At 49.0% G+C, this 19411-nt stretch overlaps 1 protein-coding gene and 1 pseudogene across 1 annotated transcript in view; one reads left to right on the plus strand and one right to left on the minus strand.

Moving 5' to 3' along the window:
* The window catches only part of chek1 (checkpoint kinase 1), a 28307-nt gene extending 20374 nt beyond the window's left edge, over positions 1-7933 (minus strand). Inside the window, 4 exon segments of the mRNA XM_052039857.1 lie at positions 1913-1977; positions 2553-2776; positions 4236-4324; positions 7825-7933. Of these exon segments, the coding sequence (XP_051895817.1) occupies positions 1913-1977; positions 2553-2776; positions 4236-4303 (357 nt within the window). The 5' untranslated portion in view covers positions 4304-4324; positions 7825-7933.
* Positions 7934-10474: 2541 nt separating this feature from the next.
* Positions 10475-10652, plus strand: LOC127583804 (uncharacterized; annotated as a pseudogene).
* The last annotated feature ends 8759 nt before the right edge of the window (positions 10653-19411 follow it).

Below are 19411 nucleotides of genomic sequence, written 5' to 3' on the forward strand. Positions count from 1 at the left end.
TTGTACCGTTGGCGGCATTGAGTAGAGGACCTGGTGGCCTGTCACGAGTGTCGCGGCCGGTCGGGGGCAAAATACTGACCTCCGCTCCAGTACCAACGAGGAAACGCCGTCCAGATTTCTTGTTCTGAACGAAGAGGAGGCTCTGTCGGCGGCCAGCCGCCGTAGCCATCAGCGGCGGCTGGCCCTGGCGTTTCCCTGAAACTTGCAGGGTGGACGGCATCGACGGGCCTCCGCACCCCACCTCTGATGGTAGAAGCACAGCTGGTCACCCGTGTCGTCGTCTGCGTTCCTGGGGTGTGGTTGCTCGGTTGCTGGGGCCGGGCGAGGCGGGCGTTGGCTCGCGGTCCTGGTGATTTGACTGACGGACGAGCCGCTCTCGCGCTTGGCCCTCCACAGGACATCTGCCCGGGCAGCCACCTCACGGGGGTTGCTGAAGTCAGCGTCAGCTAACAACAGGTGGATGTCATCGGGGAGCTGTTCGAGGAAGGCCTGTTCGAACATCAGGCATGGCTTGTGTCCCTCGGCCAATGCCAACATCTCATTCATTAGGGCGGATGGGGATCTGTCCCCCAGGCCGTCCAGATGAAGCAGGCGGGCAGTGCGCTCACGACGGGAGAGGCCGAAGGTCCGAATCAAAAGGTCTTTGAAAGCCGGGTACTTATCTTCCTCCGGAGGCGACTGGATGAAGTCTCCAACCTGGGCAGCTGTCTCTTGGTCCGGAGAGCTAACCACATGGTAGTACTTCGTGGAGTCGGAGGTGATCTGCCGAAGGTGGAATTGTGCTTCGGCCTGGTCAAACCAGACGCTGGGCCGAAGTGTCCAAAAGGTGGGCAGCTTGAGGGCCACTGCGTTGGCTGCTGCGCTGTCGTCCATTGCGCGGGTCCAAAAGCCGTTTGGACCATCGGGGTCACCAATGTAGCGGTTGCTACCGCGGAATAAAACAAGACGCTAGTCGGAGGATTGCCAAACAAGAACTGGTTTATTTTCCCGCCTTGCGTGGGCCCTTTAAGGGAGACTGTTCCCACCCAAAACAACCGGCAATGACGTAAGTCCTACGTCATCAAGACTTTCCCGCACGCGGGTTCTCCCCGTCGCTCAGAAAGATGAGGCCCGCTGCCATCTTGGGCCTCGTCGCTCCGACGCCGCGCGACCCGACTGCCGAGCCGGTTCGCCCGAATAAACGGTGAGTCGCCACAAACTATTGGTATTGGTTTATTATTGTCACTTGTACCGAGGTCCAGTGAAAAAACTTGTCTTACATACCAACGGTACAGGTTAATTCATTACACAGTGCAGTTACATTGGATTAGTACAGAGTGCATTGACGTAGTACAGGTAAAAACAATAACAGTGCAGAGTAAAGTGTCACAGCTACAGAGAAAGTGCAGTGCAATAAAGTGCAAGGTGCAAACTATACAAATAGAACAAGTTTGTGGCAGAATTAGCAAGTCTAATAGGTCAGATACAATTGCTGGACATCTAGTTCAGAGAACATTTTCTGATTTGATATGGGTGCAAACTAGACTTCCAGTACTCATTTGAAAATTGGGTTTTAGGCTTGTCTAGAAAAAGAATGATAAAACTTCTTATTCATAGACTATGATGTACTTTGGAAAGTCACCCATCCAGGGACAGCATTTTTCTTTAAAATGAGGGTTGTGGAGGAGCTCCAAAGAATCTAAAATTTATCTCATTTGAAAATTGCAACATAGCAATGTTGATCTCCATAATGCCTGTTGTGCAAGTTCAATTCTGGCAGACAAAGCTCTTTGAGAACACACATAGGCAGGTAAATACCACAATTCATCTCTAAGATCATGCTGTGCAGTGCTGCATTAAACAGAGAAAACTCCTGCTGCACATAATAAATACTCACTTAAAACACAAAGGGTAAACAATTAGCAATACATACCACTCCTGCTATCAGCTGCTGGAAAAACCTATGAGCATCCACTTCAGGCATCCCCACATCAGGTTCTATAGCAATGCAGATCAAATTAATCAAAGTTTAACTTAGTATCAGTTAGCAAATCATTAATAATATGTCTAAAATTATATCATTTAACATCATTCTTAAGTTTAATCCCAGTTCCCAGGCCTTGTTTCAGTCTGGTGCCCAAGCAGATACATTTCCCAACATGTTTTATTTCAGTGGAAGGACAACTAAAGCAGCTTATGTAGTGAACTAAAGCCCATCCTATTTTGTTACTGTAACATCTGGAAGTACATTGCATACAACTCTGACTCCTTCAGATTTTCCCTTCCTCCCATAATTTATAGATTTTTGGGGTATGCTAAAGGTAGAGAGATAGAGGCAGAACGTCAGGGAGTGGATTCCAGCCTTTAATAGATCAGTATGCAATGGTGCAATTATAGGATTCAACAAACGAACCCACACAGGAACGTTCTCAATTGTGGCAGCAATAATATAACAAAGAAATTATAAAATCAGCCGATCCATGTACAGAATGTAATACTGTCATCTTTAACCCCTTCTCCCCCCCACCCCAAACTTCTCCACCTATAATATCAGGTTTATTCACTGAACCTACCTATCCTATCAAAGAGCTCTCCTCCACTGCAATACTCCAAAAACAAGTACTGGATATGCGCCTCTCGCCGATGCCCATAAAAGCGGACAATGTTTGCGTGGTTCAACATCTTATTGATGCAGATTTCCTTCTTGATATTATCAGGGCAGTCACGAGCACGAGTGGTGTCCACTTTCTTCACTGCCACGGCTTCCTCTGTTCGCCGATTAATTGCCAATTGCACCCTATGTTCAAATACAAAAGCAGTTATATACGATTCAAACCTTGAATGAACCTTGCTTCATTGAGTTAAATCCATCAGCGACAGAGCATAAACCAAATGGCTCTTCATTCCTGCTTCCCCATGCAATAAGATCATCGTGGATCCAATTTTGGCCTCAACACCACTTTCCAACTCTCTCCCTGCACACGTTGACTCCATGTAGTTCATATGCCTGCCAACATATATTCCACGGCTCTGCCTCAACAACTCTGAAGTAGGGAATTCCAAAGCGTCACAACCCTCAGAAGAAATATTGTGTCATCTCCCTAATAAATAGAAAACCAATTACTCTGAAACTGTGTCCTTGATACCCTCACTTGGGGAAACATCCTCTCAGCATCCACCCTGTCAATACCCTCAGAGTCTTGTTTCAACAAGATCTCTCATTCTTCCCTACTTCAGGGGCATGGATAAGGTGGATGGTAGCAATCTATTCCCTAGGGTAGGGGAGTCCAAAACTAGGGGGCATAGATTTAGCGTGAGAAGGAAAAGATTTAAAAGGGACTTGAGGGGCAACTTTTTCACGCAGCATATGGTGAGTATATGGAACAAGCTGCTAGCGGAAGTGGTTGAGGCAGGTACAATAGTATCATTTAAGGAGCACTTGGATAGGTACATGGTGCGGCGGGGCTTAGAGGGATATAGGCTGAACACAGGAAATTGGGACTAGATGGGTGGGCACCGTGGTCGGCATGGACTCGTTGGGCCGAAGGGCCTGTATCCGTGCTGTATTGCTCTATGACTATCTTTATATTATCAACATATTCGACAATATACACCCGACCCCCTCATAGATTACAACTAATTCATCCACCATCTCTGCTGCCACTTCTTTGTAAAATGCTGCAGACTATCATGTCCAGGGAATTATCAACTTTTATCTCCATTAGTTCATCTTGTACTCTTCCTCTCTGTGCAGATACTTGTTATCTATCAGTATTAAAATTTTCCTTTAATCTATAACGAAGACCAATTCAAAAATCATTATTTAGTATCTATTTTCTCATTATTAATTTTCCATATCCTCAGGGACCAACATTTACATTGGCTACTTTCTTGTATTTTATATCCCCCATAAAAACCCTGTCTATTTTTTTCTATTGATAATTTTCTCACATGTTCCACATTGTTCTTTACAATTTTTGGAACATCCTTTGTAGTTTTAAAAATTTCCAAATCCTCTGGCCTACCATTAACCCTCATAATTACGTATGCTATTTCTTTCAAATTCATACCATCCCGACTTCCTTGTGGGTCAGCCACAGATGGTGCACCTTCCCGTGGGGCTTTTCTTTCTCCGGAATATATCTTTGCTGCAATTTACAAAATGCCTCTTTAAATAACTGCCATTGCTGACCTACCAAAGTATTTTTTTTAAAGAACTATTTTCTCAGTTCACTTCGGCCAAGTTTACGACTTACTCGCCATATGCTCCTTCACCCAGAGTCTGCACCAGATCCCAATCTTCCACAAATGGAACCGCCATCATCCTGCACAATCACGACTGGTGCTGAAAAAGGTAACCCATCAACACAAGCTGAAGTAATCAGCAGGTAAACAAGGCGGCTGTTTTTTATTCATTGACTTTTCAGAATTCATGCCTTACTGGCAAGACCAGATTTTACTGCACGTGTATAACTGCCCCCAATAAGGCGACAGTGAACACTGCCTTGAACGACTGCAGTCCTGCTGGTGAAGGTTCTCTACACTGCTGATGGGGAGGGTGTTCCAGGATTTAGACCTAGCCACATTGAAGGACTGACAATATGTTCAATTAAAACACAAAGTGCTGGAAACAGCTGGCACTTTAGGCAGCATTCTGTGGAGACTGAAACAGAGCTATCGTTCCAGGTCAATGACCCTTCATCAACTGCTTCTCTCTCTAGAGAATGCTGCGTTACTGCTGAGTATTTTCAGTATTTTGTAGTTTTTTTCCCCTCAAATTTCCAGCAGTTGCGTTTTTTTAAAATATATTTTTCAATACATTTCCAAGTCTGAATTGTGTGCTACTTGAGAGCAGGCAGTTGCCCTGTCCTTGGAGGTGGAGTGAGTGATGGAGGTCATAGGTTGGAGAAGGGTGGTTAAACGTCACAAATGTTGGAGCTGCACAAATTAGGACAAATGCAGAATATTTATCGGATTTCCAACATTTGACTTGTAGATGGCGGAAAGGCTTCAGAATACCAGGAAGCAAGTCACTTGCTGCAGGTACCCACATGCTACCCTGTTCATTGCCAGAATTTTTAACATGACTGATCCAATTGAATTTCTTGTCAACAGATTTTGACAGTCATGATGGTTGTCAATGAGGTCAAACAAGGTGGTTAGATTCTTTCCTGTGGATATTCGTCGGTGTGGCTATCCCTCGAGGTCGAGGATGATAGTCTTCGTTCCGTTGATCTATTTATGGGCTCTCAAGTGGCTTATGAGTCCAATCTTGGCTATGAAAGTTCTTCCGCATTCAGGACAGGTGGTTCCAGATGGCAGATCGGGCTTTGGTTGATGCTGCCCCTCTTTCCATTTTCTTCTCCACATCCGTTGGCTTCAAAAGTTGCTGTTCTTTCTCGGAGGATGGTTTGCCAGGGTTTCCTGTCCTTGGCATTGGTTTCCCAATTGTTGATGTCGAATTTACATTTCTTCATATTGGCTTTTAAGACGTCTTTGAATCTCTTGTTGTCCGCCTCTTTTACATTTGTCTACTTTAAGCTGGGAGTAAAGATTTGTTTCGGCAGACGTTCATCTTTCATCCGAACAACATGACCGCTCCATCTTAGTTGGTTCTTGATGTTTTTTGTTCTTGTTGTTTTTGCTTCATTTAGCACACTGACGTTGGTTCTTCTATCTTCCCAGCTGATATTTAAGATATTTCGAAGGCAGCGTTGATGGAACTTTTCAAGTGCCTTCAGATGTCGTCGGTATGTTGTCCAAGTTTCTGATGCATACAGGAGCGCTGGGATCACCACTGCTTTGTACACTAACATTTTAGTGTCTATTCGGATGTCACGATCATGAAAGACTCCTGTTCGGAGGCGTCCAAAAGCTGTTCCAGCGCATTTAAGACTATGTTGGATCTCGTCATTAAGGTCGACATTGGAGGAGAGGTAACTTCCAAGATATGGAAAGTGGTCCACATTTTCCAGGGTTGTTTCACCAAGTTGGATTGATGGTTCTATCCGATTTGTCTCAGTTGGTGACGGTTGGTAGACGATCTGAGTCTTCTTGGAATTGACGGTAAGTCCAAGTTTCACATACACATGGTTGAAGGCAGTCAGAATCTGTTGTAGGTGGTTTACTGAGAGAGCTGCAACACAGTTGTCGTCTGCGTATTGGAATTCAATGAGGGAACTCGTGGATGTCTTGTTTTTGGACTTGAGACCGGCAAGATTGAAAAATCTGCCATTTCTTCTGCAGACAATTTCAACTCCTGGGGGTAGATCGTCCTTGAAGACGTGGATGATTGTTGCAATGAAGGTGGTGAACAAAGTTGGGGCAATCACGCATCCCTGTTTTACTCCTGATTTGACTTGAAAAGGCTCACAGTTACTGTTGCTGATCATGACTGTGGCAAGCCTGCCATCGTGGAGGAGTCTCAGGATTCGAATCAATTGTGGAATGAATGTTATTTGCCACATGCCAGTCCACACCTAACTACTGTTTAAATCTTGTTGGATGCAGGCATGAACTACTAAGTTGCAAATGGAATTGAACACTACACAACCATCGACAAACAGCCCCATTCCTGACTATAGGACAGAAGAAAGGTCACTGATGAAGCAGCTGAGGCGTTCCTGGAGGAACACTTGTAGAGCTGTCCGAGACCAGGATGAAGAACCACTGACAATCCTGCAGTCACCAAGGTGAGTGACTTACCTCCTTTCTGGAATTCAGAGTGGCCCTGGCAAAACCCAAACTGAGCCTGGGTGAACAGCTGCCACTTGACTGTAACGTCACTGGCACCTTCCTTTGCTTTGCTAATGATTGCCTGTCTGGGTGGCATTTGTCCTGCTATTGGTGAGCGGGCAGTTTCACACACAGTTTCGCAGGTACCAGTTGCAAATGTCCTAGAAAATAATCCAGGGGGGTGGGGGGGGGATATAATCCGCTGAACTGTAAGTACAATAGAGACCAGTCACAGAGCTCTGGCTGTACACGGTCCTATCGCTATACTGCAATAGCGAATGCACCGAAACAAACTGGGTGAAGACCACCCCCACCCCACACCCCCCTCCCAGCCTCCCCACCCCACGTCCCCCCCAGCCTCCCTCGCCGCCCACCCCACCCCACACCCCCCTCCCAGCCTCCCCCACCCCACGTCCCCCCCAGCCTCCCTCGCCACCCACCCCACCCCCCACCCCCCTCCCAGCCTCCCCCACCCCACCCCACACCCCCCTCCCAGCCTCCCCCACCCCACACCCCCCTCCCAGCCTCCCCCACCCCACGTCCCCCCCAAGCCTCCCTCGCCGCCCACCCCCTCCCAGCCTCCCCCACCCCACACCCCCCTCCCAGCCTCCCCCACCCCACGTCCCCCCCAAGCCTCCCTCGCCACCCACCCCCACCCCACACCCCCCTCCCAGCCTCCCCCACCCCACGTCCCCCCCAAGCCTCCCTCGCCGCCCACCCCCACCCCACACCCCCCTCCCAGCCTCCCCCACCCCACGTCCCCCCCAAGCCTCCCTCGCCGCCCACCCCCACCCCACACCCCCCTCCCAGCCTCCCCCACCCCACGTCCCCCCCAAGCCTCCCTCGCCGCCCACCCCCACCCCACACCCCCCTCCCAGCCTCCCCCACCCCACGTCCCCCCCAAGCCTCCCTCGCCGCCCACCCCCACCCCACACCCCCCTCCCAGCCTCCCCCACCCCACGTCCCCCCAAGCCTCCCTCGCCGCCCACCCCCACCCCCCTCGGCCGCCCGAACCCGCCCTGTGCCCGATATCCCATCACTGCTCATCCAACAGTTGCCCCCCCCCCGGATCCCGCCCCGACCCGCCGCCGGACCGGGGCCCCCCGTCACCTGCTCCGCCAGCCGGACCGGGGCCCCCGTCACCTGCTCCGCCCGCCCCCACCGAGCGTCCCCGCCGCCGACACTTGGCTTCACGTCCGTCAGCGATCGAGTTTGGCGCCTTGCGTCCTCCCGACGCCAACAGCCAACGTCATCGCGCCCGCAGAGACGTAAGACGTCGGAGCCGGCGGGAGAATTCGAGCGGAAATCTCCGACTGCCCCGCAGACGGCTGGAGGCGGTTCGCCATCAGCCTATCAGGGTGAGGCTCGGGCGGGCGGGCTCAGCCCCTGCCATCTGGTTGGTGCAATGCTAAAAACTTTACATATGCATCCAGAAGTTTCAGTTAAAAGGGGAGAGAGACAAAAGTCTGTCCACTAGAATGAGAAATCCCAGCAGATCTGAGGCAAGGCTGAAGAGGGATCAGGATAGGTCGGAGTTTTTCAGCAAGTCAGCCTGAGTTAATGGAGAGAAGGTTACGAGGATACGAAAGTGTGGGGGAGGGGGTGTTGTAGACATTGGCTCAGGTCAAGTGTAGGAGCAGCGTGGAGAAGGGGCACCGTTATCCTCATCTACAAGCAGAAGGGGGAGTGGGAGGATGTCAGCAATTGGAGACCCATCTCACTGTTGAATGGGTCATAAGATCCTGTCCAAGGCCATAAGCCAACAGGGTCAAGTTGTCTCTGGGACAGGTGATCCACTGGGACCACACCTGTGCTGTACCTGGCGGGAAGATCTGTGACAGCCTGGTGCTGCGATCAGCTACGTGCAGGACAGAGGTGTGGACACCTTCCTGGTCAGCTGGGACCAGGAGAAGGTCTTTGACAGGATATCACACATTTACATGTTGGACGTTCTCTCCAAAATGGGCTTTGGGGAGCGAATCAGGAATTGGATCCAACTGCTCTACACAGACATCCGTGGCGCAGTCCAAATCAATGGGTGGGAAACAGACAGCTTCCCCATCAAGCCTGGAGTCAGGCAGGGCTGCCCTCTCTCCCGTCTTGTTCATGTGCTGTATAGAACCCTTTGCCGAATCCATCAGGAAGGACGAGAGCATCAGAGGGGTGATGTTGCCAGGCAGCGGGGGCACCCAGATGAAAACCTCCCTGTACATGGATGACGTCGCCGTCTTCTGCTCAGACCCGAGGTCAGTCGGCAGATTGATCAGCATCTGCGACCAGTTTGAGTTGGCATCGGGCCAGAGTCAACCGCGCAAAGACCGAGGCCATGCTCTTCGGCAAGTGGCCTGACCGATCCAACCTCCCCTTCACCATCAGGCCTGACTATCTGAAGGTGCTGGGGATCTGGTTCGGAGGGGCCGGGGCATACAACAAAAATTGGCGGGTGCGGATTGGGAAGGTGAAGCAGAAACTGGGACTGTGGGAACGGCGCTCCCTATCGATAACTGGGAAGAAACTGGTCATTAGGTGTGAGGCACTCTCAGGGCTGCTGTACTTGACGCAGGTGTGGCCTGTCCCTCGCTCCTCCGGCTTGGAAATCACCCGCGCCGTTTTCCGGTTCGTCTGGGGATCCAAGATGGAGCGGGTCCGATGGGTCACCATGCACAAGTCCCTGAACAATGGGGGTAAAGGTGTCCCCAGTGTCACCCTCATGCTGATGACCACCTTCGTCTGTGGCTGCATCAGGTTGTGCGTGGAACCCAAGTACGTGGGCACCAAGTGTCACTACATACCAAGGTTCTACCTGTCCCGGCTGTTGCGAAGGATGGGCCTGGCCCTATGGCCACACGGCGTCCCAGTCAGCTGGACGTTGCCGCACTACCTGTCCTTCATGGAAAAGTTATCCTGGACCAATCCCTTGGACCATAAGTCCATCAGAAAGTGGTCAGCACGGAACATCCTGCAGACACTGCAGGAGAAGGACTCGATGAACACCGTGGGGTGGTTCCCTGAGCAGACTGTCCAGACCATCAGGCAGAATGCCTCATCGCCAGAACTCACCAACAAGCACCAAGACCTCGCTTAGCTGGCGGTGAGAGGGGCCCTCCCAGTAAGATCTGTCCTGCACGGTTGGGACATCACCCCCAGCGTGCGCTGCCCCCGGGAGGACAGCGCCGGGGAGGAGATAGTCGCCCACCTCTTTGCAGGCTATGGGTTTGCGAGGAGGGTGTGGCGAAAGATGCAGGGGTCCTTGTCATGTTTCATCCCCAGCAGCAGCGTAACAGAGGATTCTCTGATCTACGGGCTGTTCCCGGGGACACACACACAGACGGACATCAACTGCTGCTGGAAGGTCATCAACTCGGTGAAAGACGCCCTTTGGTCTGCCCGAAAATTGTTGGTCTCCCAGCACTGTGAGATGTCCGTAGGGGAATGCTGCCGACTAGCACATTCCAGGCTGCAGGAGTACGTGCTGAGGGACGCACTGAAGCTGGGTGCAGCCAGCGCGAGGGCTCGGTGGGGAAGGACGACAGTTTAGGGTTCTTCTGCCACAGGAGGAGGAGGGGCGGGGTCAGGTGAGGAAGCTGCTCAAATGTTGTAAATATGGGATTGGGGTATCACTCCAGGGAGCCACACATGTGGCATTGGTGCTGTGTTTTTTTTTAGATATATAAAAAGGTAACACTAAGACTTGAACTTTACACGAATGTAAAGGTTTGAACAGGTTTTATTATTGTATATAGTTTCTTTTATTATGAATAAAGTTTATTTTGTATATAAAAAATCTGTTCTTATCAGTTTAATGTCTGATACGTCCCTTATCTAGGGACCATATATTAAATTGATTTTTTGGAACAGGGAGATGGAATAGGGGCTTGCTCCGTCCACTCCGCACATCAACCTGGTATTGCAGTGCCTCCGGGAAAGGTGCACCTCCCTTCGGGGAAACATACAACGTTCAAAAAATAGACTCTGTGCGCACTGGTTCATGTAGGTTCCACGTTGAGCTGTAAAATGACAGTCACACAATTTATACTTTAACTGCATCTAATTTGATGTGGGCATCGCCCATTCTAAGAAATCGAACTACGCCCACGTTATTTCAACAGCTCTCTCTCTCCGTTTCAAACATTCTCTGCTGCTCTTATCTATTTTATCTAACAAAGTGAGAGGGGAAATATGTCAAGAGGAGCTGACAGGCAAGCGGTAAGTACAATGTAGACGACTTGGGGATCAAACCTACAGTTCCCTGAACAGGTCTATGGGGTGGTGAAGAAGTCATATATATCCCCCTGTGAATTAAGTGATTGTGACCTCTTCATTGCCAATCACCGTCTTTCTGAATTTCCTTTGACCAGGAGTGGCAGCAAGGCTGGTTGGTGAAAGTGCTGCCAAGGGGCACTCAAGTCAAACGAAGAGTCCTGCTGGAGGAGCTCTTTCATCCCACGGCTCTTGGCTGTCTCTCTCTCATTATTTGCCTTCACACCACCGAACATACCGGCCACATCATGGCTGGCAGTGTTGCCGTCTGTCCTGCACTTATGGATTTTCTGCTGGAACTCCACTCTCACAGCCCGTTCAGCAAAGCCTTGCATTTGCAGTTACCAAGTTCCTCAGCCTCCTGATCATTGTCATCCAACTATTTCTTGCTTTGTCCCACACACAAAGACATGCTGACTATCCCCAATTCCTAGGCTCACCAACCGGTCGTTCCCTGCCTTGTCCTTGCTGCCCTTCTTAAATACAGGCACAACATTAGTCATCCTCCAGTCTTCCCGAGCCTCATCTGGCCTAATCAAGCCTGTACTTAACAAAGTATCTTTGTTAATTAGGGAAAACCAGCATAGCTTTGTGTGGGGTGATGAGAGAGACTGATGAAGGTAGAGCTCTGGATGTCATCTGTTTGACACGGTCCCACGTAATCGGTTAATCAAGAAATTTCGGATGCATGGGGTCAGTGGAGAGTTGGCTGTGTGGATCCAGAACTCGCTTGCCCAATGAAGACAGAGGGTGGTGGTTGAAGGGACTTATTCGGGCTCGATGCCTGTGAGTAGTGGTGTTCTGCAGGGATCTGTACTGGGACCCCTGCATTTGTGATGTATATAAATGACCTGGATGAGTATCTTGATGGATGGGTTGGTAAGTTTGCAGACGATAGCAAGATTGGTGGAGTTGTGAATAGTGTAGAAGACTGGCGATGGACACAGCCTGATATAGATCAGTTGCAGATGTGGGCAGAGAAATGGCAGATGGAGTTTAACCCGGATAAATGTGAGGTGTTTCACCCTGGTAGGACTAATGTCAGGACGTAGTACACTCTTAAGGGCAAGACCCTTAACAGTAACAGAGAGACCCAGAAAGGGGAGAGAGGTGTCAGAGATGGACCAAGTAAATCTGAGGGCAGGGTGGAAGTTGGAAGCAGGTTGACGAGCTCGGCATGGATGCCGTCAATCTGGCGGAGAAGAGTTGGGGAGCGTTACCGGTGTAGGCTTGGAACATCGGCTGTCCCACATAGCTGAGCAAAAGGCAGGCATAGCTGGGGCCCATGCGACTGCCCATGGCTGCACCTTTGGTTTGGAGAAAGAGGGAGGAAATATTTTCTCCTACTGGATTCCTTCTTCTTCAGCCCTTTGCCTCTTTCACCTATCACCTCTCAGCTCCTTACATCAGTCCCTACCTTCCCCCTCTCACCCGGACTCACCCATCAGCTGCCAGCCTGTGCTCCTCCCCCTCCGCCCCTTTACTCTGGCTTCTGCCTGCTTCCTTTCAAGACCTAATGAAGGGTCTCGACCCCAAACATTGACTGCTTATTTCCCTCCGTAGATGCTGCCTGACCTGTTGAGTTCCTCCAGCATTTCGTGTGCGTTGCTCCAGATTCCAGTATCTGCAGAGTCTCTCGTGTCTCCATTTTGTTGCTTCCACCCGTGTCTGTTTGCTTCCCAGAATTCCCCACCTTCCATGAGCTTCTCCACGGTAAATACAGACAAGAAGTATCATCTAATTCCTCGCCCATCTGCCCACCACACATGGACGACCACACTGATCCTTGTTGGGACTTATTCTCTCCCTCGCTACCCCTTTGCCATATAATGCTGCTCATCTGATGCTGTATGCCTGTGATGCTGCCGCAAAGTAAGTTCTTCATTGCACCTCTGTACACACGGACTTGTGCAGATGGCAATAAACTCGACTTTGACTTTGCTCAGAATGAAAAATCTTTTGGGATTTGACTCTACCTTATCTGCCAAAGTATCTCATGTCCTCTTTTTGCCCCCTGATTTCCCTCTTTTGTGCACACATACATCCCTCATACACCTCAAGGGACTCACTAGATCCCAGCTGCCTAGCCGCCATCTTTCTCCTGCCCAGAGCCTCAACATCCCTCATCAACTAGGGTTCCCCAAGCCTGCCAGCCTTGCCCTTCTCTCTAACAGGACCATGTTGGTGCTCCTGTCTAGTTCCGCCAATACCAGCCAGACTCCAATTTGCAAGTTAAATCCCTATCTTTTTCCATTGCTATTAGAACGAGGATGTTGCCAGGGCTCGAGGGACTGAGTTGTGGAGAGAGGTTGGACAGGCAGGGACTTTATTCACTGGAGCATAGGACAATGAGGGATGATCTGATGGAGGTGGTTAAAATCATGAGAGGCACAGATCGGGTGAATGCACATAGTCTTCTTCCCGTGGTTCAAGAATCAAGAACTAGAGGGCATTGAGTTAAGGTGAGAGGGGAGAGCTTTAACAGGAACCTGAGGGGCAACCTTTATACCCAGAGAGTGGTCAGTATCTAGACTTAGCTACCAGGGGAAGTATTTGAGGCATTAACAATATTGAAAAGACATTGGGCAGATACATGGATAGGAAAGGTTCAGAGGGATATGGGCCAAACGTAGGCAAATGTTTTTCAGATCACTGAAAGATGCCTCATGGGTGGATAGGGTAGTTAAGAAAGTTTATGGGATGTTAGCTTTCATAAGTCGTGGGATCGAGTTTAAGAGCAGCGAAGTAATGATACAGCTTTACAAAACTCTGGTTAGACCACACTTATAGAGTACTGTGTCCAGTTCTGGTTGCCTCATTATAGGAAGGATGTGGAGGCGTTGGAAAGGATGCAGAGGAGAGTCACAAGGATGCTGCCTGGATTAGAGAGTACGGATTACGAGGAGAGACTAAAGGAGCTAGGGCTTTACTCATTGGAGAGAAGGAGGATGAGGGGAGACATGATAGAGGTATACAAAATATGAAGAGGAATAGATAGAGTGGACAGCCAGCGCCTCTTCCCCAGGGCACCAATGCTCAATACAAGAGGGCATGGCTTTAAGGTAATGGGTGGGAAGTTCAAGGGAGATATCAGAGGGAGGTTTTTCACCCAGAGAGTGGTTGGTGCATGGAATGCGCTGCCTGGGGTGGTGGTGGAGGCTGATATGTGGGTCAAATTCAAGAGATTGTTAGATAAGCATATGGAGGAATTTAAAATAGAGGGATATGTGGGAGGAAGGGGTTAGATAGTCTTAGGTGTGGTTTGAAGGTCGGCACAACATGGTGGGCCAAAAGGCCTGTATTGTGCTGTTTTGTTCTATGGTTCTAAATGGGACTAGCTGAGATGAGAACCTTGGTCAGCATGGACCAGTTGGGCCGAAGGGCCTGTTTCCCTGCTGTATAACTGTGACTCGAAAAGAGTCAGGTCTCTAAATTGGGGCAATCTTTATGAGAGTGAGAGGTGAGGCAGAAAAAGTGGATGAAATCTGCCACTTGGAGGTAAATCAGTCCATGAGCAATGGGAGGGATCCAGGAAAAAGATTCCAGGGATTGCGGGCAAACATACACCTTCATAGGAAAAGGGTGGGAGAGCCATATCCAGGGACCCCACCTCCCCTGCCGCTGAACTGCTCCCAGTGCCCCAGGGATCTGAAGCTCCCACCTCCCCACCCCCTTTCTGCACCACCTCTCCAGGTTTCTCTATTTCTGTACCCACAGCAGAACGAGGATCAGCCCAGCAGTGAGCAGAGGAACAGAGGCCATTGTTTCCTTGCTCTATCAAAGTCAGAGAAGAGGACAAACTGAACCATTAAAGAATGTGTGAAATGTGCAGATGCAAAGTCTGTGGCTTGTATCTTTAAACACAGACTAGCCAGTCCCTCCAAGGGAACCATGGCCAATGATCAATTGTAATACACTTGATCAAGCCCCAGGGATTTATCCACCTTTATGCACTTTAAGACTGCCAGCACCTTCTCTTTTTTGAAACGTTGGTATGATTCAGGACATGGCCGTTCTCTTCCCTGATCTCCCGAGCTTCCACAATCTTCACAGTAAATCATTTAAGACCTCACCCTTCTCCTGTGGCTCCACACAAGGATGACCACACTGATCCTTCAGGGGACCTGTTCTCTCCCTGATCACGCTTTAGCTCATTTCTCAGCTTTTTTCCTTGCACTGTTTTTACACTGTCTTATGTCTTTGCACTGTATTGCTGTCACACAACAACAAATTTCACCTCATATAATCAGTGATAATAAATCTGATTCTGATTACCTCATCGGCCAAAGCTCTTGTCCTCGCTCCGCCCTCCTGATTTCCCTCTTACGTCTTCTCCGACATTTCTCATTAAGTGCAGTCCTAAATCCCAGGGGATTTATTTGATCCCAGCTGCCAATATTTGACACATGCCTCCTTCTTCCTGGCCAGAGGCTCAATATTCCTCATCAATCAGGATTCCCTCATCCTGCCAGCCTTGCCCTTCACTCTGACAGGGACATGTTGGCCCAGAACTAGCCCCAGCACAATTTTAAAAGCCTCCCACTTGCCAGATGTCCCTTTACCTGCAAACAGCCGACCCCGATCAAACGTTGCAAATTCTTGTCCAATGCCATCAATACCCGTCGTGCTCCAGTGCAGGATTTAACTTGTGGACCAGTCTTATCTTTTCCCACAGCTACTTTAAAACAAACAGGATGATGGTCACTGGTCCCAAAGTGTTCCCCACCAATTCTGCCCCTTTCCTTTCCTTTGGTTTGCATTGCAAATTCCAATCAGTACCTGAAAAAATCTTTGCAGAGGTGTGACCCTCTGAGAGCTACAAGAAAACCGAGAACTAAAACACCATTAAAGAATAGCAGTCACAATCTTTGCTCACCTGGCCTTGTCTCTCTGCTCCATCAGTCGGCTGCTGCTTCTCCTGAGCAGCCCAAAACTCAGCTTGTGATAAATCCAAAGGCTGTCTTGTGATTCCCTCTTGTACTACCCATCCCCACCCCACCCCAAATCCCCGCCCCAGTGATACTTTCAGGCACTGAAAAAACCCCACCTAATCTCCACAGACAATGACCTCCCCACCCCCCACCACACAGATTTCCTCCCAATACACAATCGACACATCAGTGCCTTTCCCACATCTACATTCCCTAAACCTTTGGCATGAGTTTCTGGGGAGGCAGGGCCAGACTGATAAAACAATCACCCTCAAGGGTCACTCAGGTGACCATGTTACATCTACCCCTATGTCACCAGGGTCATGTGTTTGCACTGGTGTTTGTGAATGTGTGATCACTGTAGTTCACACGCTGCTTGGATTCAGGTCATTGCCAGCAAACGTCACCCCGACAATGGTGACAGCATTCCCAGCGCGGGGAATTGTGACTTTGGGGTTTAGGCGACTGACAGCAGAATTTGCTCAAGACTCCTTTTCATTTCATCAGTGATGGAAGCTCAGTTGCCGTCGGGGGTCCAAATCCCACAGTGCCTCCTCTTTTCACTTCAGAATATGCACTCCCTGGACTGCTGCTAAATGTGGAGATGTAAGAGAGACTGGAGATGCTGGAAATCTGGCATGGACCAGTTGGGCCGAAGGGCCTGTTTCCATGCTGTATAACGATGACTCTAAAAGAGTCAGGTCACTAAATTGGGGCGATTTTTATGAAGGTGAGGCAGAAAAAGTGGATGAAATCTGCCACTTGAAGGTAAATCAGTCCATGAGCAATGGGAGGGATTCAGGAAAAAGATTCCAGTGATTGCAGGCAAACGTGCACCTACATAGGAAAAGGGTGGGAGAGCCATATCCAGGGACCCCACCTCCCCCACTGCTGAACTGCTCCCAGTGCCCCAGGGATCTGAAGCTCCCACCTCCCCACCCCCTTCCTGCACCACCTGTCCAGGTTTCTCTATTTCTGTAGCTTTAAACACAGACTAGCCAATCCTTCCAAGGGAACCACAGCCACTGAACAATTGTAATACACTTGATCAAGCCCCAGGGATTTATCCACCTTTATGGACTTTAAGACTGCCAGCACCTTCTCTTTTTTGTAACGTTGATATGATTCAGGACATGACCATTCTCTTCCCTGATTTCCCTAGATTCCACAATCTTCACAGTAAATACAGATGATCATTTAAGACCTCACTCATCTCCTGTGGCTCCACATAAGGATGACCACACTAATCCTCAGGGGACCTGTTCTCTCCCTGATTACGTTTTAGCTCATTTCTCAGATTTTTCCCTTGCATTGTTTTTACACTGTCTTATGTGTTTGCACTGTGCTGCTGCCACAAATCAACAAATTTCACGTCATATAATCAGTGATAATAAATCTGATTCTGATTACCTCATCGGCCAAAGCTCTTGTCCTCACTCTGCCCTCCTGAATTCCCTCTTAAGTCTAATCCTACATCTCTCATTAAGTGCACTCCTAAATCCCGAGGAATTTATTTGATCCCAGTTTACTATATTTCACACATGCCTCCTTCTTCCTGACCAGAGCCTCAATATTCCTCATCAATTGGGATTCCCTCATCCTGCCAGCCTTGCCCTTCACTCTAACAGGGACATAGAACATGGAACAGTATGTTCTATTATACCTCTGAACAATTATTCATATTATACCTCTCCAAATGTTCATAAATCCTGCCTCTCAGGATCTTCTCCATCAGCTTACCAACCACTGAAGTAAGACTCACTGGTCTATAATTTCCTGGGCTATCTCTACTCTCTTTCTTGAATAAGGGAACAACATCCACAACCCTCCAATCCTTCGAAACCTCTTCCATCTCCATTGATGATGCAAAGATCATCGTCAGAGGCTCCGCAATCTCCTCCCTCACCTCCCACAGCAGCCTGGGCCACATCTCATCCGGTCCCAACGACTTATCCAACTTGATGCTTTCCAAAAGTTCCAGCACCTCCTCTTTCTTAGTATCTACATGCTCAAGTTTTTCAGCCTGCTGCAAGTCCTCACTACAATCACCCAGATCTTTTTCTGTAGTGAATACTGATGTAAAGTATTCATTAAGTACCTCTGCTATTTCTTCCAGATCCATACACACTTTCCCACTGCTGCACTTGATAGCTCCTATTCTTTCGCATCTTATCCTCTTGCTCTTCACATATTTTTAGAATGCCTTGGGGTTTTCCTTAATCCTACCCGCCAACGCCTTCTCATGTCCCTTTCTGGCTCTCCTAATTTCTTTCTTAAGCTCCTTCCTGTTAGCCTTATACTCTTCCAGATTCCTAACACTACCTAGCTCTCTGAACCTTTTGTAAGCTTTTCTTTTCCTTTTGACGAGATTTATTATAGTCTTTGTACACCACGGTTCCTGTATCCTATCATAACTTCCCTGTCTCATTGGAACATGCCTATGCAGAACTCCACACAAATATCCCCTGAATAATTGCCACATTTCTTCCGTACTTTTCCCTGAGAACATTTGTTCCCAATTTGAGCTTCCAATTTCCTGCCCGAGAGACTCATAATTCCCTTTACTCCAACTAAACGCCTTTCTAGTCTGTCTGTTCCTATCTTTCTCTAATGCTATCGTAAAGGAGATAGAATTATGATCACTATCTCCAAAATGCTCTCCCACTGAGAGGTCTGACACTTGACCAGGTTCATTTCCCAATACCAAATCAAGCACAGCCTCTCCTCTTGTAGGCTTATCTATATATTGTGTCAAGAATCCTTCCTGAACACACTTAACAAACTCCATCCCATCTAAACCCCTCACTGTCTGGAGATGCCAATCAATATTTGGGAAATTAAAATCTCCCATCACAACAACTCTGTTATTATCACACCTTTCTAGGATCTGCTTCCCTATCTGCTCCTCGATATCCCTGTTACTATTTGGCGGCCGATAAAAAACACCCAGTAAAGTTATTGACCCCTTCCAGTTCCTAACCTCCACCCACAGAGACTCCGTAGACAGTCCCTCCATGACATCCACCTTTTCTGCAGCCGCGACACTATCTCTGATCAACAGTGCCACTCCCCCACCTCTTTTGCCTCCCTCCCTGTCCTTTCCGAAACATCTAAAACCCAGTACTTGAAGTAACCATTCCAGTCCCTGAGCCATCAAAGTCTCTGTACTGGCCACCACATCGTAGCTCCGAGTATTTATCCAAGCTCTAAGCTCATCCGCCTTGTTCACAATACTCCTTGCGTTAAAAAAGAAACATCTCAAACTGTTGGTCTGAGCACGTCCCTTCTCTATCACCTGCCTATCCTCCCTCTTGTAACGACTACAAGCTTTCTCTATTTGAAAGCCAAACACTTCTTCCCCAGTCTCTCCAGTTCGGATCCCACCCCCCAACAATTCTAGTATAAACTCTCCCCAGTAGCCTTAGCAAACCTCCCCGCCAGGATATTGGTCCCTCTGGGATTCAAGTCCAACCCGTCCTTTTTGTACAGGTCATACCTGCCCCAAA

The sequence above is a fragment of the Pristis pectinata genome, chromosome 27 (genome assembly GCF_009764475.1).
Source record: "Pristis pectinata isolate sPriPec2 chromosome 27, sPriPec2.1.pri, whole genome shotgun sequence".
In the NCBI taxonomy this organism is placed as follows: domain Eukaryota; kingdom Metazoa; phylum Chordata; class Chondrichthyes; order Rhinopristiformes; family Pristidae; genus Pristis; species Pristis pectinata.